The sequence below is a fragment of the Thunnus albacares genome, chromosome 12, assembly GCF_914725855.1.
Source record: "Thunnus albacares chromosome 12, fThuAlb1.1, whole genome shotgun sequence".
In the NCBI taxonomy this organism is placed as follows: domain Eukaryota; kingdom Metazoa; phylum Chordata; class Actinopteri; order Scombriformes; family Scombridae; genus Thunnus; species Thunnus albacares.
Window position 1 is genome coordinate 11,115,151 of NC_058117.1, and position 25,254 is coordinate 11,140,404.

Consider the following 25,254-nt stretch of genomic DNA (forward strand, 5'->3'; position numbering starts at 1 on the left):
CTTAACTACACAAAATAGTTAATCTGTTTTACTTCTTCCCACAACACCAAGTCTGTAGGTAGCACTTGCTCATTAGAACCTGTGAGACTGCTGACTGCCTCCTTAATCTCTGCCCACATTCACACACAAAATGTTCAAGTTTTAAGTCATTCTTATAAAATGGCAATTTAAGTTCTCCTTTGTTTGCTGCTGTGACACACTTGGACATCTTTAGGAGAGATTCATTTTAAGATTTTGTTAAATCTTTGTTGAAAAAATAACTTTCTTACTCACTTACTTACTTACTCAAAGGAACAAACATTACAGCATATACAGAAAATCACAAATTTTTCATAAATATAAGAAAAAGTTATTTAAAGTTTCAACTAGTGATCTGCACATGTTTAGTTTCATCCTGAGTTTGGCAGCCATTATCTGAAACAGATTACATGGGACAAATTAATACTTAATTTGCAAAATAGCATTTTAGAAAAAAGGTCTAGTCTACTTGTGTGGGCCTGGAAAAGAAAATCACCACACATTAACACAATATTATTTGTGTTAAATTGTGTTAACAGGTGTGCATCAGCTCACCCACACCTGCCTGCACATTCTGTGACATTTAATGGCGTGTGAGTTTACACATTTACACATTTACACAGCAGTATGGATGGATATATAGGCAACAGAAATTAGCATGAACAGAAGTTATTTTGTCTTCAAAAACTGTAAGTCTTTAGATTTTAGTGTGTTTTGTTAAATGCTGTCATTGTGAAAATCTTGGTGCTGTAAAAGGACAAGGGGGTCAACTCTGCAAAGGCATTTGTCATATTTATGGAACAGTGTTAATGGGACCAAAAAAGCTCTCTTGTGGCTTTAATATTAACAAATAATATATTTTACCTGAGTTAAGAGGGTGCATTTGTACAAGCTTGCGGAAATGCAGCACTCACATGCAAGCTATTAAAACCACTGTGTCTCTGCAGCTGTTGGTGGAATTGTGATTATTGCGTGTTTTTTCTCTGCCATGGCTCAAATCTTACATGAAAACAAATCAAGAGACTTAAGCATCAAGTCAATTTCTGCAGTAAGGCAGTATAGCTAACAGATTACTTTTTAAAAACACCACACAATCCTACAAAAACATAAAAAAAAATAAAAATAATCATGGCTGTCATGTGTCAGTATCACATGAGGGAACCTGCTAACTTAAAGTGAGCAAAGAACGATACAAGTTCACATCATGATCCTTAATGCAGATCATATCTTGGAACGATTTTCACTTACAGATTCTCTGTTATGTAAATATGCTTTGTGGGCTCTGTATATGACTTTGCCATAGGCTGCAATCAATACTCTGCCTGGAGAGCGTGCATAGTTTAAAACCATGTTATCAGATCAAGTCATCAAAGCATAGAGAATCCACCTGTCCTTGAGGTTGCAACAATCTGCATAAAATCCATCTGTCATTGTGGAAGAGGCCCTAACTTTAAAGATAATCTTGTGAGTGTTGCTGTATTAGACACTTCCAAATTGCAAGAGACTATATAGACAGTTCACAGTATGAGTGTGGGATTCAGTGTTGGTGTGTGCATTTTTTTCTTGCCACCCATGTTGCTGCATTTTGAATATGAATTCAATAAAAAGAAAACTAAGAGTAACTGCAACACTCTCTGTCCGTTCAGTTGTCGCACTGTTGCACTCGTGTGTGTTTCTCTGGTTAGACATTGGGACAGTCTGTTCTTGGCTGGCGCTGTTTGTATCTAGTGGCTAAGCGATGACACAATCTGGATGTCAGACCTTGGGTGTAGGTGTAGCTGACTAGTAACTCAAGCCTGATAATCCGGCGCTGTGCTCTGAGAGAAAGTCAGCTAAACTTTCTGAAAGCTTGTCTTCTATGTTGCCTACGGGTCCTCGCTGGAGAAGCGAGGTGAGAAACACCAGCCTCACATCGCCTCGAAATAGAGCATTTTGTTTCAGATAACAGAGTAAGAACAGAAGAGGAAGAGAATTAGATAACAGTTAAAGAGAAAAAGGAGCGAGAAACCAGGGAGGCAGGCAAGGCATGCATGCAAGTGTGTAACTGAGTTCTAGCCAGATTAGGCCTGCTTGTTATGGATAAGGGGAGGCAAAGGGACAGGGAATCAGTAGTGGGGAGAGATGAGGAAAAACGGCAAAGCATGCCACGTTAGATGGGTACAGTAGGAGATCTGCAAAGGATCAGTCAGGAGTAAGAGAGAGAGAGAGAGGGAGCCTTGTGGTAGTGAGGGAGAAGCCAAAAGAGCTTAGTTAAGGAGCTTAGTTGAGGTAGGTTAGCTCTGAAGATGGGCTGTATCAAGAAAGAAGGGAAAGGGGGCCAGTGACCAGCGTTAAATCCATCTACTGTAACATTAGTATTCCTCCCAACTCCACCCTTCCCTCCACCCCTCCATCCCTCTCTGTCTCCCCGACTGTATGTCTTTCATTCCCCCCATCTAGGCATTTTCCAGGTAGACTCCGTGCTCGTCCAATCTCACACCGTACTGCCCTTTGATTGGCTCAGGAGCGTGGTCACTGTGACAGTGTAACGGCGCATTTAACAAAAGATACAAAACTCAAACACAGCACTTTGGGAAACAAGCGCCTCTTTTTTTCCCCTTTTTTTTACCTGAAATGATGGGATTAAAAAGTAAACATGAAAACTGGCATGCTGTTTTAATGTTTACCAGAGGAGGGGACGAAAGGGGGTGAGAACGTTCGGTTAATGGATGTAAACAAAAACTGGAGACACTGCATTCAGCACTGAACAAATTCCTTCTTCAAAAGTGTCTCTATTTAAGAAACTACTGTGTCACAATAGATAGCAATGACCTCACTTATCTGCCTATCAGAGGACTGTGTAACAATGTTTATACCATATCATTGTTGTGCTGGATAGTAAAACACACACAAGTCAAATGCAAAATAACTTGACATTAGTCTTCTTCGTGGATACTCAGACTGTCTTTTGGCTACAGGAGACAAACTGTCTTCATTTCTTGAGCAAAATCTTTGGGGTAGAAGCAACAAAAGTCTGAGGAAAACCATTACAACACTGTTCAATTAATTTTGTGACAGGAGACACATAATGGGATGGTAATGTGTGAACACAAAGAACAGAAAGGCTTTTGCTCCTCGACAAATCTTTGGAGTAGGTGCTAAAAAGACGTGTGCAATATGGATCTATAACAATTGCATAAGGAGAGGGAGAAAAAAAATTAGAAGAGACAAATTGCCCTCTGGCAGACTCGTGAAGGTGACTTGAAGGAGCTGCTCCATTTTAGCACAAATTTCCTCCTCCTCCTCCTCCTCCTCCTCCTCCTCCTCCTCCACCTCCTCCTCCAGCCCCTAACAGCCTAACACAGAACAGATAGCGAAGAGACGCTTGCTTCAAAGTGCTGCTCACACCATTGGTCTCTGCTTTGCTCCTAGCCACTAAAAGCCTGTTTTCTTAGCAGAAGGATGGTGCCACCTTCATGCCAACTAGAGGGCCCTTTGCCACACTGAGTTTTGAAAGGGTAATCAGTTAATTGTTTTAAAGGGGCTGCCCCTTCTCCCCACTACCACCCCCCCACCCACCCCCCAAAAAAAACCCACTCAGGGCAGCAGTGGCGCCAGCTCGGTGCAAAATGATAAGTTGTTTGTTTTTTTTCCACGGCTAGAGAACGAGGACTCACATGGTATCCCTATGGAGCAGCATAGTGGGGAAATAGAAAGTACAACAAAACATTATACAAACACACACACATGCACACAAACACACACACACGCACACACCTACATGTGCATGCTTGCACCCGTCCACAGTAACACACATAGACGCCCATCTGGACACACATGTTATTCTTAAACTGAAACCAAAAGACTAACGGCATGCACTGCTAATGGAAAGTGTGTGTCACAGAATGTGAATGTGTGTGTGAGCAAAACAATCTACAGAGACTCTATTAAAGATCCTGTGCTTCTCTTCTAATCATTTATTTTTTTAAGTCCATATTCCCTAATTGACCTCAGCATACTGTAGGATTGGGGATGTGCTGTGTCATGTGTCCACTATTGTAGTTTTTTTCTAGTATGAATTATGCAACATCCCTGTTTTATTTGATGAAACATTAGAGACCACATTATATATGTTTAGTTAATTTAAATTATTTCATTGCTGAATCTAAGTCTGAAAATAGGAAGGAGTGATAGTGAAACAAGTGTTTAGCCATTAAATTTCCAAACTATGAACTAAGTTGCTGAGCTGGATTGAACAAAAAAGACTAGTAGTATTCACACTGAGCACTGAGTTGCTTTGAACATGAGCCAACTTCAAGTTGAGGTGATCTCTGATGTCAGTTACACCTCATTGTTCTGCCTCTGTGTTGATGAGCTGTTGTCAAAGGTCAGCTGATCTTTTCTCTGCTGCTTTCCCCGGTGAGGTTTAAACCCACCATCCAACGGTTGGAGGTGCTAAGGGTCGAAGAGGAGGGTTGGGCGTGTGAGGGGAGGTGGTTAGTGACAGGTGTTAACACGGTGGGGGTAGTTAAGAGGAGAGATAGAGGAAGGGAGGGGTGGTACTTAGTAAAAGCAGGCAAAGTGAGCTGCAGGACTTCACTGAGCATCTGTAGTCAGGGCATGGCTGAAAGACTGATAGCAAAGCCTTCCTCTGAGCTGATGCTTAAGTTTTACAGTGCAGCACGTGTACAGTATCATATTGGGTCTGACAAGAACTGCCGCTATAAATCTTTTACCCTCCACCCACCCTTCTCACGTCCCCCTTCCACTCCAACTATGCAAAAATGACTTTAAAACATCAAAGCTGGCATTAACGTCTCATTTCCCTATGCAAATGCAAAATGAGAAAGGAAAAAAAAAAAGCTTTTCATTTCTCCCTGCCTCTTTCATTTTCAGTGAGAATAGTTGCTGCCCCCTTGAGACGAAGCCTGATGCGCAGTTTTGGGTAGAAAACGGGTTAGGGGATTCTGGGGGCTGCTCTGCATTACCAAAACAAACCATTCAGCAAACAAACAATTAGACACTCATGAATTATGGACAAGCTATCTAAAATAGCAATAAAAACAACGATTGGGGAGTCGTGGAGCGATTGCTGAGCTAATGAAACGTATGTCAGGGTGTTTTTAAACAGGCAGTGGAGTAGTAAGTGGGCTGTCTGTGCATGTGTGTATGCCGTCCTGTACACATGTGTACAGTATTTATATGTAATCTATCCTGATGATTCCAGACATTTCAGTGGACCAGTGCAAATGAGCGACGGAAAACAAGGTAACACTGAGAAGCGTGGGACAAAACAGAGAGAGTGAAGGAAGAAAGGTGTCTAGTAATCCACAACGCGTGATTGTGCATCAGCCATTTTGTTTTTTCAATTTGACCCCAGCAACATCTATTATTCACAACCCTATGTTTACCTCTCACAGACGCGCACAGTCCATGCAGCAATGATCCAGGAGGATATACTGAACACCAGCAGAACAGTTCCTGGACAGATGGTCATGAGGGTCTTCATAACAAAGCGTGTGTTGAAGTTGATCTTGTTGAGGGCGCCGATGCTGCGAGACGAAGCGTCCGTGAATAGCTTGCTGTGAAGTAACATGACCCTGCCAATCAGGTAGAGTCTCAGGAACATGGGGATGGAGAGGATGATGTCCACGTCAGCATCGGCCACCGACGGCGTGTATGTAAAGGCCAGCCGCGCCGTCCAGGTGAAGACGTACTGACCCGGGATGGGATGAATGGCACACACCAGCAGCTCCAGCACGATGAAGAAGATCCGCTCATACGTCATGGCTATCCTCCAATCATCCGCACCATTGTCGACCATAAACAGCTGAAGAAAAACATATACAAGTACTTGTATTAGCATTTTCTCCCATAAGTCACTTTTTTAGTGTGGTGTCTGAAATTTTGGCTTTTTTCCTCGTTGTCCTACTTTTCCTCTTCAGCCCCACACACCTTCAATGTGTCCATCATTACAAAGCCATGCCGAGATAAATCAAGGAGGAATTAATTGAAACAAACCCACAGATTTTATTTGAAATGCTCATCAAGATCTTAAGACATTATGATGAATTAGAATAAAATATTTATAAATACAGGATTTAGAATGTCTTGCAAAGTAAGTAAAGAAAGGAAATAAAAAAAAACTGAGATACAAGGCAGGCATAAAAGACTAGAAAGAAAACATCATATTATATAATATCAGGAATCAATGCACTGTTTTTTTTAGATTATATATGAAAATACCCTAAAAGTGTGTCAGCACATTAAAACAATTACATTTGATTGAATGCATACACAGATATTATTATCAGCATAACTTAATTTTCAAGTACTATGTTGCACAACAAAAATAATATTTCAATATTTGTAAAAAAAAATTACATATATTTTAGCTTTTTCCCCTTTTTTTTAGCCAGGCTTATATCAGAAATCTCTCCTCATTATCATCCTCATCACCACACTGATCCCAAAAGTTGGTGCTATAATATAAATGATATAGTGTTGAGTATTAAAATGTGTTTTATTTTTTCTTTGGTAGACTCACCTGGATTTCCCGGGCATGGTACATTATTATAAGACCAAGCAATATAACAGTGGAAAGGCTGATAAGGCATTTCAGTGCAAATGAGTATGAAGATTCCTATGGTGAGAGAAAAAGACATGAAAAAAACATATTAGAAAATAGTCATATTAAATGATTAAACAACCATTTTTTCATCACATCTAATCTCATATATAGGAATTGACAAATATTACTTGCATTTATTTATTATTTTCTATATTTTGGAATAGATGGAAATGATGACATTATCACTATACAGTACAAGCAATGATTTCTGAGTTCTAAGTTACTGTTTAGCAACAAGGTGAAAGGAGGTAGCTGAGTAAAAGTAGAATTCAAGTAAAAGCTGAACATATAACTCAATATTTCATATCTGCTATAGGTTTAAAAGAAGGGAAAAAAACAAGAAAACAAATGCTTCTAATGCTGGCTTAGTTGAGTAGCATATATATCCCCATATAAACACATGCACATAAGTACAAGCACACAAAAATATACAGCTACACACACGACAGGAAACACACACATGCACACACCACCTATTAGCTTAAAAGTCTAGCTGAGACCAGATAATGGGGTTTCCGCACAGACAGTGCAGTCAGGATGTTGCTAAACAATGCAGCTGCAGGTGTAGGTGCAGCCTGATATTATCTATGGACGCTGTTCCCCACCACCTAAACTACCAATTAATCAAAGACCAGCAGTAACAGGGGGACTTTCCATTTAATGGTAGGTGCAGAAAAGGTAAGGCTAGCATTAGCAGGGGGGGCACCACAGTGAGCGTTGCTGGTGATAAATAGACCAGCTGGATGCTAGAGCTGCAGTGTTGTGTGTGTACATGAGGGCCATAGATCTAGGAAATGAGAACCTGTATTACTTGAGCGCCCCCCCCTTCCTCTATGTTGGTAAAATGCCATTTGATAAATCAATTTAAAAGCCATGGTGTAAAAATGCCGCTCTGCAGCAAGCTAATGATCGTTGGGCTGTTATTATTAATAACGACACTGACAACAAATGACAAAAACAACAAGTGGAAATATCGTTCATAATCGTCAGTGTGATGACTGTGAGTGTGAGCTGCTCAATATTACTCTGTCCTTCGGTGGTCTATATTACAAAATGTATTTTTAGCTATCAACTAGATTGCTTTGCCCCTCAGGTCGGCAACATGTTCTCAAGACATTCTAATGTCTGAAATTGTTTTGAGAAGTCCCTGGTGAAATAACATTGAGTAAACCAATTAATCCACCTGCCACAGGTTCAAGGATTTTTCAGTCCCAGTGCTCCCTGCCTTAACGTGTTTCCTTCCTTCAGGGCTTAGAAAATCTTGACTGAGCCTCAAGTGTCTGCTATGTGATGTGACGTGAGATGGAAAATGGACCATCCACAGCACATGCTACCTGTCTGATGTGGGAGTGGTGCTGTGCCGCTCAGAGAAGGGGGGTCATTTCCATTTCAGCTGAGGTCAGCTTGATGAATGGACTGAACCCCACTCAGTAACAGTCACAGCAAACCTATTGACTTTCTTAAAACCCCATAAATCATGCTATAGATTACCACACCAACTTACTATAGCATACACACACACACACACACCTATGTGTAATCAAAAATGCATTCAAAAATTCAAATAAATCAGACAGAAACAACTGGAAAAAATCTATTCCTTGTTGCTGTTAGAGGAACATACCGGGGGTTTTGAATATTTTAGCCCATTGCCTAAAAATTACATGTACTTGACATGAACACTGATGGTTTTCCAATGCATACCAAAAGCTTTTATATTCCCCAACATTTTAGGTCTCTACCAGAGTCAGCTGACATACGACATTTCTGACATTAAAGATCATGATTTAAAAGCTTTTTGGCAGGTGACTCTTAAACCTCGGTTGTCAAAGCATCCTTGAAAGCACCATCAAGTTTCGAAAAAGGCCTTTTCTCATAGTTGCAGTACTATATAATAATAACTTAACTTTGCCAGAACAGGTCTCTAGTGGGTTCTGTAAGGCTCCACTCGAGCTAAATGCTAACATCAACATGCTAGCATGCTCACAATGATAATGTTAGGTTTAGCAGGTATGTTTACCATGTTCAGTGTTGGTTTACTGTGTCAACATGCATACATTTGCTAAATAGAACTAAGGCAATCCATCCAATTGTAGATATTTTACATAATATAATAAAGACCTAAAAAGTCAACTTAGTGGTGGCAACAGAGAAAAAGTCAGCCATTAGAATAACTCATGTGGGAACCATGAATATCTGCATCAAATACCAGATATAAAACACTAAACTTGACTTGCTGGTGGCACTGGAGGAAGAAATTCAGAGGATCACCAAACTCATCAAAATGTATCCTCTAGGGACCATGAATGTATTACATGGCAATCCATCAAATAGCTGTTGAGATATTTCAGTCTGGACTAAAGTGGAGGACTAAACAAACAACAGGCCAACTGACAGACCAACATTGCCAGAGCCATGCTACTAGCATAGCTAAAAATTAAAATAGCAAAATATTCATCCTAAAGGCCATTATACAATGAAAACCTAGAAGTTATTTTCCCGACAGTAAGATACTGCAATGTTCCTGTCTGAAAAGAGACTGAAACTCTTTCTTCTTTGGTGGTTTACAAGCAAAGAATTAGGTCTACTGTATTTAATTACTAAAAGTAAAATGTTCACCAGCAAATCAGTAACTTGGGTGCTGGGTAGATAGTGAGCAGTGGGTTTTTAAAGCTTTTTTTTCTGAAAATACCTGCATGCTGTGCCTAAAAATGACGCTGATGAGAGTGAACCGTAAAGTTGCAGGCTGCAACACCAAAACAATTAGCTGAAGGATGCTATAGACCTCTGTGAAGCTGTGGGTTTGTCATTATGAGTGACCCCTTTCACATTACCCATAACAGTTACCCATTTGCTCCAATGTTAATACAAAAATATTGATTTAAGCAGTTTTAAATATGTGAACTATAATGAACTCAAACATGCAAATCCATACATGAATTCCTCAGTTCTGCTCAGTTTGTACAAATTAAAAGATGTTTTTGTTTCCAAAGATTAAAGACACCTATTCTGTGACCTATTACCTACTGCAGTGCACTGCAATGTCAGCTCCCAAGTAAACAGCCCAATAAATGCTGTGGTAGAAGTTGCTCTGACAGAAAGATATTCTTCGCAAAATACCCTGACAAAAGCAGACCCAACTGGCTGGTAGAGAAGGACAGTAACAGGTCAAGGGGTGGTGACCTGGTCACCATGACCCTGAAAATAAAATGCACCGCTGGTGTCTTTGCTCAAGAGTCCCATTTGTTCCTATAGCTTGCTGCGTTGTCTCCACTCTGATCTCCTAAAAGTAGAAGATGCAGCTGGACACTTTGAGGTATCTGGATCTTTACTCCCATCTTTTATTCCTATTGACCTTTCTCTTCATCTCTACTTGTCTTGATCTTTCTCTCTTTGTCTAAATCTTTGTATCTCTCTTCTTTCTCTTTCCCCTGTTTCCCCAGTTATCCCTCTCCTGCTGTGAGGAGATGATTTTATAGATGCCAGTTTCAAAGGGAACAACAGACAGCCACAAAGGCACCAGTAGTGGAACCAATTCTTTGTATAAACTCCAATCTGATGCCAATAAGTGGATCAAAAGCAGGCCTACAGTCAAGAAATTGGTGAATAGAAAATTAAAAAAGGTAAACATTTAGTTTTATTGATGTCAATCGATAGACTTTATTTGTATCTGTACAACATTCTCAACACCTTTTTTAAATAGAGATGTCAGTGTCTGTGCTAATAATCACTCCTCATAAATCTGACAGCTGCCAACCCCACACAACTCAAACATTAACAATAGCGATGACAACACAATGCTCCCACTCATGCATCACACATATGCACAACCTACCTTAGTGTAAACCCCCCATGACAGTTCCGTCTCTGTCACCATGACAACAATCCCAAACATCCCGAAGATGAGTGCGTAGTCGCTGAGCCGCTTCCGCTTCTCAAACAGTGCCCTCCGGTGGCCAAGCTTGTAGCCAATGTCCCTGTTCTTCTTCTGCGGCGCCCTGCCTCCGCCATGCCCGCTGCCCTCCCTGACCAAGCTCTCGTTGGAGGCCTTGCTGGGGTCTTCGCCGCCGTTGCCCTTGGACACCACCACCTCCAGGCCAGAGCTGTGCAGCGTCTGCAAGGGCTGCGTCTCCGAGTCGAGCTCCGCAAGGTTGCGGCGCGACGAGGACGCCAGACTGCCCACTAGTGGTCTCACCACTCCGCCATTGTACTTGCAGGTGTTCATGGCTATCTGAGGGAGTCTGCCACTGCTCTCAGAGAGGGAGGGCTTGGATCCAGCATGGCTCAGCTTCTTCTGCTCGGTAGTGGCCTGTGAAATGGAGAGAGAGTCTTAAATACAATACTATCACAACAAAAAGGGTGTATAACTGACAGTAGGTTGAAGAGACACACAGATTTGGACTTTAAATAGAGCGTTGATGTGGGAGTTATACCTTTGTGGCTCTGGAGAAGGCAAAGAGAGGGAAGGATCTTGCAAAACAATTTTGGTTATAAAAGCAGACAGATTTAGTGCTCAGCAGGACATGTGCCCAAACATACAGTATGAACCCAAAATATCACCAGTTTTTTATTGAAAATCCTAAATACTCATGGTCTCCTTTCCTGAACAAGATGCAGTGAGAGCTGGTTGCAGAGAAGAGGTTGTTCACAACAGTAAACACCCCGTTGTATTCTCCTTTATTTGACAGTATCTTGCAAGCTTTCCTTCAAGAAAGTGGCATCAAAATTGGATGGCTCAAAAACAAATGAATAATGAATGGACCTTGATGTATAAATAAAACTATATAACCAATAGTGGACCCTACAAAGTGCAGAAAATTGAATCTTTGCGCTGCACAAATTTAGATATGAATGATTAATGCTCGGCATGACCCTGTTTCCTGTCAGATAAACACTCTTCCCCTGCAGAGATGTTCAAATCAGGCGTGCTGCAGAGACCAAATGTGAGATCCCACTTATCTTAAGAGGAAAACAAGGGAAAACAGTTCTTTTGAACTCAAAGGATACTGTATACTGTACAGCTAGTGTCTAGCTGTTAAGGTAAAGGGTAACTTAGGGACAAGTGTAAGAACACAGGGTGATACATGCATATTTTGGCATATAAATATAATGTCCAGCCAATAAATTGTATGTTCTGTACAGAATTTCTAATCTGAAAGACATAGGAGAAATACACTGAACTCTTTTTTTTAACTATAAATCCCCTGTACAAAAGTTCCAAAGTTTTCTGACCTGATACCACAGACGCCGCTCTGCTTGCATTGAGTGGTCTATCGTTTCTGCTGTTTTTGGCAGATAGGAGCCTATGAGTTTCTGTCCCGGCTATGCAGACAGAAAATGTTCCATCCACACAAAGGCTGTATAGCAGTCACCCCAGAAGCATCTATCTGCCTGTCTATCCCCTGCCCTTCAGAGACTCAGGCAGATTATCATAATGGGTTATGAAAACTTCACATGGAACAGTGCTTTTTCCGAAACAAGTCGGGGGTGTGTGATAGCACCGCTGGCCCTTTTTATTAGCCTTGACAAAGCATGCCTAATGCCTTTAAATGTGCTGGTGGGAATAAAGAAGGGCGGCCCTAATGGAAATTTACGAACTCTAGTCCTGTGATGCTATCGTCTTGCGCATATTGTGGCTCCATGAGAACAGGACTAAAGGTTAAGGATTAGTGCAGCCCATAGTGTTTCTAATCCCCTTTTCTGTATTAAATTGCTTTTTAATCTGTGCCATTAGGACCCCTCTACACTTTTGAAGACTGTGCAGTGAGTGAACTTTAGGTTTGAATGACAGGAAATACTGTAGAAATAGCTGCTGATAGGGCAATACTGTAGTAGTCAAGCTTAAGAAGGAATATCTTAGGAATGGCTTGGAAATGTGACAACTTAATATCAATATCATAAATATCACTGTGCATGATACAGATGTGTAGAGACAATGATAAAAGACCGAGAGAAAATCCAAAGTATCAACAATATTGTTATTGTAGCCAATGCATGTGCTAAGCAGCATAAGATAGTGTAGGGATACTGTTGGCATGAAGTTGATATATAATTATTCTGTAGGTCCTTTTAATAGGCTATTTTAAGAAGTTTTGGCCTTTAACTGTGCATAAATTAAGATCTAAGATCTAAGATCTACAGTTGATCAGCCTGGCAGTCGTTTTAATGTGTTGAATCCCCAGCGTAACTGCTACTGAGAAACTACAAAACATCTTTATTCCTTTCATTTTATGGTTCTGAGAGTCACAACATGTTGGTGTCATTCATTCTCAAAAGAGACTTTCTTGCTTTTGTGTAGGAAGTAAATATCTCTGTAGTCCTGCCCTAGCTTGGAGTATTTTTAGTCATAGTCAAACTTTCAGAGGGTTTCTGAGATGCTTGATATGTAAATATGAATCCTGGACGATTATATCTGATATAAAAAAAATCCAAGAAACTCACCCAAAACAGAAAATGTTGGTTATATTGTTTTGTGCTGCTCTAGAACATCAGTGCATTCTTACTGCTGTCTTGTCACAACTTTGGAGCATTAGAAACTACTTTTGACTGTTATAGTGATGAGTCAAAATGTGGTTGGTCCCCCCTACTACAGTAAGTGAAACACTGCACATGTTTTACTTAGTTGTGAGTGTATAGTTGTGTCCCAGTTAAGGCGCAGCCACATCTGAAGACTGCGTTTAAAGACCAAATACAAAACAGTTGACAAAACTGCTGTCCCATTTCAAAAGTTCCAGCTGTCACTTGCCCAAATTTTGAAGACAAAACTATTGTATCTTTTCCAGCCCTCAGAGACCAAATGAGCATCACTTTTAGTACAAATATGAATGATTTCTTACTCTAATACACTTGATTATACAGAGTCATTGTCAGAGGCATTAGGCATTTCTGTTTGTTTGTGGAATATTCAAGCACTAGCTTTGGACAAGAGAGGATTCTTTCTTTTCACGCTTGTCCCTCAATTTTACAGCTCTCACAACTTACTGTAAACCAAGTTACATTTAGGATACACTTGGTAGAGTCACACGTTTTGATGTAAACATACACAAGACACTGTCACGTCAAATAACATGACTCACAAAAATGAATGTTCTTATTGGTTTAAGGTGTGGATTCACAGGTCGAAACTCTGAACTTTGAACTCTGTGTAAGTGTGACTGTGCAATAAATGAGTGACAGTTCTCTCCTACACCGGACATGAGGTCTCTCTGCTCCACGTCCAACAAACAAATCACTCCTTACATAGGCTGTCACTGATTTTTTCCCTTCCAATTTTCACACTGCAGAAAAAACTTAATGCTTTTTTCCAAACAATCAACCAAAGTTGATCAGTCGTAATGACTGATCTCGTAGGATGTAGTATGGCTGTGGAAATCTACAGGTTCCTAGCTTCATCATGTTAGAATGGGACTATGGCAATAAATATAAAAAACAGAACCCTTTTCTCAAAGATAATTTATCTTAAAAACCTTAAAACATTACTATATTTTGTGAACAGAAACACTGAAAAATGAGACACAAAATGGACCCCTAATTAGGTATCTGATGACTAATTACATGACAGTTGATCAGAGTAATATGGCCGTGTTGTGACAAGTCATGGGAGAAAACAGGAGACTGAGATGTAAATGGAGAACGTCCTAGGAAGTGTTGCTCAGATAACGTAAATGAACAGGATTGATGATGGACACCAAGAGTGCAGGGCTGCTGTTACATCCTCAGCTTTAGTTACCCGTTTCTGGATCATTCATCACTGAACCACGTCAGGAGGACTGACCCAAATATGGGCAACCTCAGTTTGTGATCACATTCTGCATTTCTACACATCAAAGGAAGATTCTGCATTGGTGGGAAGAGGCTAAATGAGAGAGAGAATAAGAGAGACACAAGTTGCAAGATGTATACATGACTTTTCCTCTGTTAAAACCAAAGAGCCCTTCACAGACTTTGCAGCAGGAGTCCTCACATCACATTCCAAAACCTCAAAGCACTCAATCAATTCCACTTAACCAGCCATTCGAGCCTCCATCACTTTTCGCATTTCCCCTGCAACCCAACTAAACAGTACGGCGGAAGGGCACGGCGGGCCAGCGGTGCCCTTGTCGTCCCCTGATGCACCCGCAGAGGAGACAGAGAGAGGCTGCCTGTCCGGCCGACCAATGGCTCAATTTCATTCTGAATGGCACGCAGCATCCAGGCTCTATGAAATGGAGCCTCATAATCAAATTGAAAAGCCTCAGTGCAGAACAGTTTAAATGAAGGCAACTCTCTGCTCCTCTCTCTCTCTCTCTCTCTCTCTCTCTCTCTCTCTCTCTCTCTCTCTCTCTCTCTCTCTCTCTCTCTCTCTCTCTCTCTCTCCTGCCAGCTCAAATCTAATAGAAAATCCTCATTCTTTAGTGTTGTATGGGGCTACTGTGCTGCAGTTTGAATGCTTATATACCCTAAAAATGGAACTGTGTGTTTGTGAGTTTGAGCATGTGGGTGCCAGTCTGTTTAAATATGTGTGTGTGTGTGTGTGTATGTGTGTGGGTGGGTGGGTGGATGTGCACATATGTGTGCTAGTTGAACAAGCTGAGCCTCCGCCAGGCGTTGGATTAGGTCGGATATTGACGCAGACAGTGTGCAGCAACTAAACAAGCACGAGAAAAAATTGTTTGAGAAGATACACGTGTGTGTGTGTGTGTGTGTGTCTGCTAATGTCGGACAGATGCTGACAAGGTTGACATGAAAGGAGGCTCACAAAAGAAGAAGAAGGGAGGATGAACTGAACAAAATAAGGCAGATATCTAGAAATGGAGGAAACATGAAGGATAGAGAGGGTGAAAGAGAAAGAGATAAATGAAAGAGAGGGACGACAGCTCTCTGTGGGTGTCTTTGCCAGGCCCTGGAGTGATTGAGTGCTGCAGGCTACACTCTCCAGTTTGTCCCTGCACACTAGACGCTGTCACATTTCTCTGACAGGCCAGCAGGCATCAGGGCTCCTCCGTCCATCCCTGACCAGCATGTGGATCATTACTCAGCGCTGGTAAAGACAGAGGAAAACCAGAGTCTGCAGCCACACATTCATAAAGGAAAATCCTCCATCACAGCTCCCTGAGTGCTGTGGTGAGGGAAACAAACAATATATATTTCATGTAGGATCTCACCAGAACAACAAACAGTTAAAAAAAAATGAATAGCATGTTTAAGATATTAACATAATACCTGTACATGTCTCAAGAACAAAGCCATTAATTAAATTTGTCATCTTTATCAATGTCGAGGTGAAAAATACTATTTCCTTGAAGCAGTAGCAAGGGTAAGCCTCTGTGTGCCGAGCCTTATCGCCCTATACTTCATGCCTTCGTATCTCTGTAGGGATGTCTGCTGTTAAATAATGGCTGCTCCTGCCCTTCTGTAGAATAAGTTGCAGACTATTATAACTGTTTCACCAAAACATGACAGTCTAAGGGATTGAGCAGGCAGCTTATGTTCAAAGAGGTTTCACAGAATATTCTCACTCTTGCTGACTTCACATATCTGGTACGGACAGTAAGTCTGTGGACAAATGCTTGATGTGCACTAAAGTAAGCAGCTCATATGTGTGTGGGACACAAATGTAAGGATGTGTGTTGAAGCACATGAAATGCATAGGTCTTGTTTTTCTCCACGTTAATTAATGTGTTTTAGAACCACAATACAGAAACTGTATATTGATGTAATATTGACACTGTGACATTAGACTTGATATTGTCCATGATTTGGGCTATCATAACTACCATTCAAACATAGAAAAAGATGATTGCGACAGTAAACCATCTGACAAGTAGGTGAGGAAACATTTTAGATTTGACACAATAGATGGAAAAATCAAGGAGGCTGTATTATTTTTAAAATAAGTACTGGCACCAAGATGATATTTTCTATCCACACGAAATTTTTATATTTAACATAACAACAAAATTTTTTCTGCCAGCACAAGACATACATTCACGTCAACATATTTCATTTGTTCCTCCTACGATATCTGTATATGGCAACTGAAGTGTGAGTGGCAAATAGGCAAATCAAAGCACTTGGTCAAGCTTAAGAAAAGATTGCAGTGTTGGTTAAATCTTGAAAATGTCGATGCTAAATGGGATTGAATTAATTTTTCATTATTTAACCAAAACCACTATCTTGTCAATCATGATGTCACGCCCCCTTTTTATATCATCAAACAACTAATTAAAAACAAATGTATCTGAAAAATGAGCACTTGAACAAACATCAGCATGATAAGAACTGCCAAAAATGATGGAAACCATCTTTGGGAAAAATGTATTTGACGTAATGTATTTTACTTTGATATTTCAGTTTGGCTCATGTCCCATCCACTAACACGAAGGGGGCGGGATTTATGACCTATACTGCAGCCAGCCACCAGGGGGCGATCAAAATGCTCACCCTCATTCAGTGAGGACAATTAGTTGCATTTAGTAGGGGTCTGCTATAGTTTCTTTAACTATCGGTGGCCTTGATGGGGGGGAGAGACCCAATACAGCAGCTCAGCTTATTTCATGTAACAAGAGAATAAAAGGCAACAATAAAATCTACACACGATAAATTGTGACAACACTTTAAAAAGTTCAGCACTGCAGCCGCCTGAGGGATGCTATAACCTCTACTGAGGCAAAGAACTAGACTTAAAATATGGGACAACGGCATTAACTCACAACAGAAAAAAAACACAAGATTCTTTACTGTTCAATTCAGTGTTGGCATCATTTAAAGATCATATTCACTCCAACTATGAATCGTCTGAAATATGATGTGGCCATAGTTAGTTTGTTTTTTAGTGAATTTACACAGTGATAAAAATATGCAGTAAAAAAACAGAAAAACAAGCCAAACAGAAGAAAGAGAAACTATTTACTACTGAACTGAACTGAAAAGGCTCTAAAAACATCGCATTTGAAAGCAAGTAAATAATGCAGGAAGGATGCGGGATTGTGGCGACATAAAACAGCTACTAGATGTGCAGTATCAAAGGAAAAGAGATTTACAGTAATTCTGAGTCAAAAAAGTTTCAAACGATAGTCGGCCTGTAGCAAAGCTCAGCCTCCCTTACTCTAACTCATTCTCTCACTCTCTTGTTCTTCAATTAGAGATTAAAGAAAAAAAGTAGCCAAAAACAAGTCAAAACCTCGGTGGAGAAAAAGGACATGGGTACATACCTGTGGGAACGTGTTATTGTTAGGACTAATAACATACTGTGTTCAACAGAGACACAATGCTATTATAATTAGGACCCAACAAGGTTATTTCATGTGTATTTGTGTGAGTGTGTGTCTTAAAAACTAGGTCCTGTGGAGATTGGGGTTTGAACTGATTGGGAGGAGTGGGGAGGGGGATTTACTTTCCCTGTGGGACACCCGCTGCCTCATTAGGAACAATTTCAATTTCCAGCAAATTAAGGAGGAGGGTTGCTAGAAACTTGATTTGTAGATTGGGGCCATAAAGGATGGACTATGCTTGGTGAAAATGATTAGCAAATTGAACCTTGAAGTTGCTGGACCAGATCAACCCCTGAATACTATGGTTGCCCACAAAATTCACACATATAAACCAACACTCCAAAGTACACAAAATGTTCCTGTACAAATAAAATTGCAACACTTTGAAGTGCTACATAAAATGGTAAAGTGTAGTGTCCTGTTATAAGTAATCAGAAAGAAATGTTCTGAAAAACACAGTTCAACTTTGACAAACATGGACCTGCCTTAAAGGACCGTAATCATTCTTCCTATTCATAGTGGCCATTAGAAGATCTTCTCCAAATGTGCTTACAATGTAAGTGATGGAGGACAAAATCCACAGTCCTTGTTTTGAGCAAAAATGTATTCAAAAGTTTATCTGAAGATAATATGAGGCTTCAGCCATCTGAGTTAGTCAAATCAATATCTTTGAAAGGTACAGACATTTTTGTGCCAAATTCCCTCTTTTTGTTACTATCCGTCCACTGCACCTGTCCGTTGAGACACAAAGAGGGAATTCTTTAGTAAAAAGAACAAAATGAACAGGAGGAATGATTACACCAAACAAAACCTGTTTCAGTGTTCATTTGGGCACCTGACTATTGTTTTCAGACATACTTGAAAAAATGTGAACCTATCCCTTTAATCTCTTAACATGATGATTGGATTATTGGTGTGCTTGCTAATGAAGCAACAGTATTATTAGAATATAATCCTGCAGTTATTAAATGGGAGAATTGAAGACATCAACAGCACTCAGTATTGCAGAACACTCTGCAAACTTGTAAATGTCATGATGGTTACCCTGAAGAAAGACATATGACTTGGAAAATGGCCAAAGCTCAGTAAGTTTGTTTGCACTCATTAGTGGTAAAAACCACTTATAAATGACACAACAGCAGATGAGGCCAAGTGGCATGTATATCCAAGACAGTATCTTTGACATAACTCATTTGCATGTGCATGAGAGGTCTGGATATTTAGGGGGGGGAAAGTAAATAGCTTTTTTTAATCTATAGTAATCTAAGTAGGCTAATAAAATGATTAGGATTAGTTAAATGGATGAAAATATCTTTTGAAATGGACCAGTTCTTCTAACAGGGGAGGAATTTTACTTTGATTGGGATATTCTGACTATTATTAGTTCAATAATAACGTTTTTTCATTATGTGTTACGAGAAATACAGCAAGGAGAATTTTCATCTGTGGGTAATAATAGTTTCCACTGAAATCTTTGCTTTACTGCTGTCTTGCTATTTTATATAGTTTTTCCTTTAATTTCAATAAAGTTTTGTCCAGTGAGAAAATGTGAAATGCCCATAACCTCTAAAGAACAAAAGGATGGTGTGATAACTTTTTTGGCGCAGAGTGAAAGACAGACAAAAAAAAAATCAGACAAGGTCTTTGAAAATATTACACTGCACATTACTTGTCACTGGAATTTAAAGAGAGCCTATTCCAGGTTGGCTGGGTGAGTATTATCTTACATCCGATGTGCTGTGTTGATGTCGATGTTGGAAAGCCTCCATAAAACCTGCTCCTGGAGGTTTGACATTGAACATGGAAATAGGACTAAAAGAACATTTCGACGTGGCACTAATGAGCTCTCTAAAGCATCCTCTTTATTTTAACTAATCAACGGTATTGCCCCATTCGCCTCCATAGACTCCAATTGTGGCTGATTGCTTGATTGATGCCAGATTTGTGCTGATAACCCCCTCGTGAAGAGGCAGACCCAGTCCTTGACACATTCCCACACAGACTGAGACATACAAGAGGAGGGTAAGGCTGTTAAAAAATATTCATTCTCAGTCACACAAACATGTTACTGTCATACATTACATGCATTTAGTGACATTTTTGTTCAAAGCAACTTTTTTGCATATGCATACAATTTTTTTTGTGTGTGTGTATATATATATATATATATATATACGGTACATGGTGAGCAATTTGGGGAGGACTCTCTCTAACAACTGAGCACACTTATACTATTATACCCTCTATAGTTGTTTATATAATCTCTTCTAAAGAATTATGTTTATATTCAACAATTTGCATTTACTTTTGGGGGACGTATAATGCTACACAGATTACATTTTATCAAGAAATTGTTCACTGCCACCTTGTTTGAAGATGTGTTCATACTGAACATACACTACGTGCAAAATCTTTATATTGAATATATATGCTAAATGTTCACAATAAATGTTTTTTGTCTCCTGACACCTAAAGCATTTTGTGTTATGGCAAATCAACATCTTTGCATTTTCACCTTTATTGGAGAGTTTGACAGTCAACATACAGACGGGAAGCACTGAAAGAGAGACTTGCAACAAAGGTCCTCCGTCGTAGTCGAATCAAGATTTTGCAGTTACATGCTATGTGTCATTACCACTACACCACGTAAACTTCCTTTCTAAGACGTGTACAATATCAGAATGTCACACTCCTTCCTACACTGGAACAAAATGTTGACAGCAAACATAAATCTCAATTACAAATGAATTGCAAATGAAAGTAATTTGAAAAAGAAAGGGTTAACGGTGAGAGAGAACAATGTTTCTATAAGAGAGAGATAAGGTGAGAACAACACTGAAAACATGTCTAAGAAAAAAAGAATACTAGAATAGTAGTGCGAGTAAATTGGTAAACTGGTGTGTATGTGTGGGATACTAATAGCTTACAGTATGAGACAGCAGGAGTGTCTGTGTGTGAGGAAATGATGCGATGCTGTAACTGTGTGTGTTAGTACTTTTATTCTGTGGGTGAGAAATTATGATGCAGAAGACTGTACTGACAAGGACAAAAACCTATGAGTGATGAAAGTGTGTGAAAAACGATGTCAAATAATAGTGTGTGAGAAAGTGACTGTAACCACTTCAGCGTTAAATGTCATGTGTACACCCTCCATTGTCTTAGTTTCTCACACACTTTCACATGTACAATTATCCTCTCATATTATGGGAGAGCATAACATATAAATAGAGTTGAATGTTAGTGATAATATTGTAGTTAGTCATTTATGATTGTACATATACGGTTATAGAAGTGTTTAGGAGAGTATACTGTAACATCATGTAACATCAAGATGAAAGCAAGTATGATTTATGACCTAAATGGCCTCTCATACCAATGTACTTTTTCCCGCCTATGAAAATGACCAATAATGCATGTGGTCAAAGAAACAAGACACACACACTCACACTCACAAACACACAAAACCACCAAAATCTTGACATACAGCTTTGTCTATGTGGACCCAGAAGACTAAACCGTCTTCATTAGGTGACTGTTCCCCTGGCGGCTATTTGACATCCCAACAGGACCACAATATCCATATGTTCCTCACAGACATTATTACCCTTAAGTGCACCATAAAACACACTACATTCCCACAATCTTTACCTCCTATCAAACTGCCTTCACTATTCTGAGACCCAACAACAATATCAATGTATAAATGCCACCGCCTGACAACTTCTATTTTCATTGTGAGGTGATTGTAAGTCATTTGAAAACGAGCCCTCGGTAAATTCAGGCTGAGGCAGTTTCTTTCTTTCCCCGAGGCGAAAAACATCAATAGCGGAGAGAGAAGCCAGGACAACCTATAGCACAGGACAGATCGATAGCACAACAAACTCAGTAAAGATTGACTGGAGAGTTGCCTGGAAACGTCCTGCTTGAGATTTATGACGGGAGGAGGACACGAGCCAATGGGAGAAGCTAGAGGACAAGAGAGGGAGAGAAACAGAGAGTGATGGGGGAATCAGGGGAAATTTCTCTCTCTCTTTTTTTTTGCATTTCAGGGTCAAGTGAATCCTCACCAATGTCTTACAGAGAATAAATCAATCTGAAATACCAATGAATGGACACAAATGGGTTTTTCCTTGTGTGCAATTTAACGTGGAGAATAAACACCAATAAAAACAGCCGTGTTAATCTGAAAACCATTCAGTTTTATTCCTCTGTATTCAAGTTATCTTCCATTTTGGTTTCTGAGATGAGACCTTCCTGCTGAGAAAAGGGGAAAAAGCGATATCTACTGAAGCAGACAGTATATATTTGACATTCCAATGGGAAAATTACTGAAACAGTGACAAGATGAAATGAGAAGATATCAGGTTTCATTGCTTCTCCACTCTAACAGAGAGCCCTTACCATGTGTCATCCAGTTCCAGCATGCTCTGACTGGTGCAGCGGTCTTCCATAGAGTCGAGCTAATTGAATATCCTTATCTGTCTCTGAACCCCCTTTTTCTCTGGTGAAGTGAAACAGAGGCCAGCTGGAAAAGCGGCACATTTGTATTCACCAACAGACCGCTTCCAGACCAAATGTAATACACACACTGTACTTAACTGCACTGCCAGTAATCTTTTAGGTACCAATAACCAGACCCCACACTGAACTGTACTACAGTCAACTGTGGTCCTCCACTGAGAAGCTGTCTTTCATGCTAGTCTATTATGTCTCACATGATAAAAGTTCAGTGAATTGTGGTAACAGCCTCAAGCTACAGTTTCCCTGTGTGATTTTTTTCTTCGTCTTCTTTTTTGGTTATGAAATTAAGTGCTGCAGTTCTCTAATGCCCCCTGGGGCCTTTAGTGTAAATTGATTCTATTTAAAAAAGCTTTTTTTTTCAGTCTGACAGAGAAAAAGAGGTGGCTGGGGAGCAGAAATGAGTGCTGGGAAAATGGACTCTCAAAGAAAGAGAAGGGAGAGAATGGGAGGCAGCTTTGTTCATGAAAGGGTTAAAGAGAAAATGGCAGCGACAAAAGGGGAAGTGCGCAGACCGCTGGCCCATTATGGGGTTAACAGTCGGAAGGGAAGCCGATAATGGAGGCTGGAGCAGCTGTATAGGAACTACAACATGCAGAGAGCCAAACACCATAGAAACCACGAACATAAACCACAGAAAAATAGAGGGAGATGGAGTGAGGGAGGAAAAGAGACGCTTCTTTGTTGTGTGAACACTCATTCACCAAATAAGATATTTGAGAAAAAATAGCATTCACATATGAACAACATTGTTAAAAACCAAAGTTTTTTTTATCCATGGACACCGCACATGTACTGTACACTCTTACTAAACATGACTGCAGATGCATAATTAAGCATAGAGGCCAGATGCTGTGAAACAGGAAATCATTCTCGGGGAAGACTACAACGCAGTGATACAAGATTCCTGAAGAAGAGGGTCTTCCACATGACTGGAGGCTGCAATAGAGTTAATGTGACCTTTACCATCTTAAGACAAGATTGTGGCATCCACATGATAATGATATACTAACGCTATCCTCCCACTCATTCACTCACTCTCTTCTCCTCTTTCCCTCATGTATAAACACAGGTACACACAAACATGTGCACAATTCACAAAACACATACATGAAAAATATTTCTCCGCAAAAGAGGCAGCTTTCATCACCTCTAGTCAACGTCAGCAGAACCTCAACTGATAACACAGTTGCTGTGTTATCCTTGATAGCTGTTGTATTTCTACAGCTAGGTGATTTGAGGTAACTAAAGAGGAAGGGAGGGAGGACTGACAAAGCTGAAGGAAAGCAGCTTCATTCAACTCGTCTTCTGTTTCAATTTGTAAAGCTTGCTTGTTGGAAAAGAGCCACTATGGCTGGCGATAGAGAATCACACACACACACATATGCACACAGTACTTTGCATATGTTAGACACACAAATTGTACACACATACACACAAGCCTCCTGATTAGAGTCTGGCATAATTTTCTTATTCCCATAGAAACATTTTTGTTTGTATAAAGGTAACAAATAGACCCCACATTTTCTATAAACAGCTAAAGGCAGAGTGATCTGACTAGATGTGGATCAGCTAAGCCTTTTTGTTCTTCGCTGAATATTTAACAGTGGCCAGAGGAGGCTGTGATTGAGTTTTACAGGGGAACGGTTGTGTATCATGTGCTGTAAATTAAGTAGCGCGGCAGCTCAGGGGATCAGCAGTCAAACTCTGACCTGAGGGCAAAAAGACCTGATGAGAAGGCGTGCAGGCAGAGCAGAGAGTTCATTGTGAATATACGGCAGAAAACACACATGTATGTATTCACATGCACAACTGGTGCCATTCAAAGCAAACATTCTTTGTGTGGAATTTCACAATGGCAGGGGAAGCTTTCCAAAACTTGCATTTTCAAGGGCAGGCGGCAAGCAACGCGTTAGTCAATTGTGTGAGCAACGTATGATGAAATCACATATCTCACATCTCGTTACTGCACTCTGCACTACTACCAAACACTGTGTTTAACAAACATTTGAAAACAGCCAGCAGGCAATATTGAAATGACTCACTGAGCTTGCACATCGACAGTATGAGAAGATATGTAGAAAGACACATGCACACACACACATACACACACAAACACACACCGGCACTTTCACACGCAGTCACCCACACACATATGAAGCCATCATTGCACATCTGAATCTCTCCAGGTCCCAGCATTGTAATGAATGACAAATATCTGCTTACAGCTGCATTACTCATACTCTCATACTCTTTTGTGTTGTGATCATGCCCTAACGCGGGAACAGCCTCAGATCAATAACCTAATTAGCCATAAAGCATATGCATTGTGGTGATACATTATATGCCTGGCATCCCTTGGCTAGCATCTCACAGGAATTACCATATAAATGAACTGCGGCCATTTATTAAGCAAAGAGCTGTGGTAGGAACTTGGCATGCTATGGAGTAAAAAAAGGAAACTGTAAGGTGCAACACACATTAAAAAAGGAAAACATCTTGAGAGGTCGAACAGTCAAGTTACAAATTGCACTGACTGCTGGCAGAGTGAAAACATCTGCCATGCTGAGACTCTACCCGTGTAGCACACAGTAAGTAAACAGCGAGGCTCGTGGTGACTGAGGAAACCCCCAACACGCTTTTCTTTCCACTCTTTGTATTCAACTGGACTGCAAGTAATTCAATACACCTCTCCTTGTGCCGGCTCACTCAAATGAAACGCAAAGCGAATGAACTATATCAAGTGGAGCACTATTTGAACACCACTTACAGTAATATCAGTGTTTGTGTGGGCTACCCTACAGCGTGTGTATGTGTGACGTGTACGCGTGTGTGCGAACCGGTGCCGTATGTCTG

At 40.3% G+C, this 25,254-nt stretch overlaps 1 protein-coding gene across 2 annotated transcripts in view; it reads right to left on the bottom strand.

The window, feature by feature from the left end:
* Positions 1–25,254, bottom strand: part of kcnn1a (potassium intermediate/small conductance calcium-activated channel, subfamily N, member 1a) — a 47,657-nt gene that overhangs the window by 15,329 nt on the left and 7,074 nt on the right. For both annotated transcript variants that reach the window (XM_044368888.1, XM_044368887.1), the window contains exons 2-4: positions 10,464–10,937; positions 6,545–6,640; positions 5,409–5,827 (exon numbers count right to left, since the gene is read on the bottom strand). In XM_044368888.1, coding sequence (XP_044224823.1) covers positions 5,409–5,827; positions 6,545–6,640; positions 10,464–10,937 — 989 coding nt within the window. The remainder of the gene's footprint in view (positions 1–5,408; positions 5,828–6,544; positions 6,641–10,463; positions 10,938–25,254) is intronic.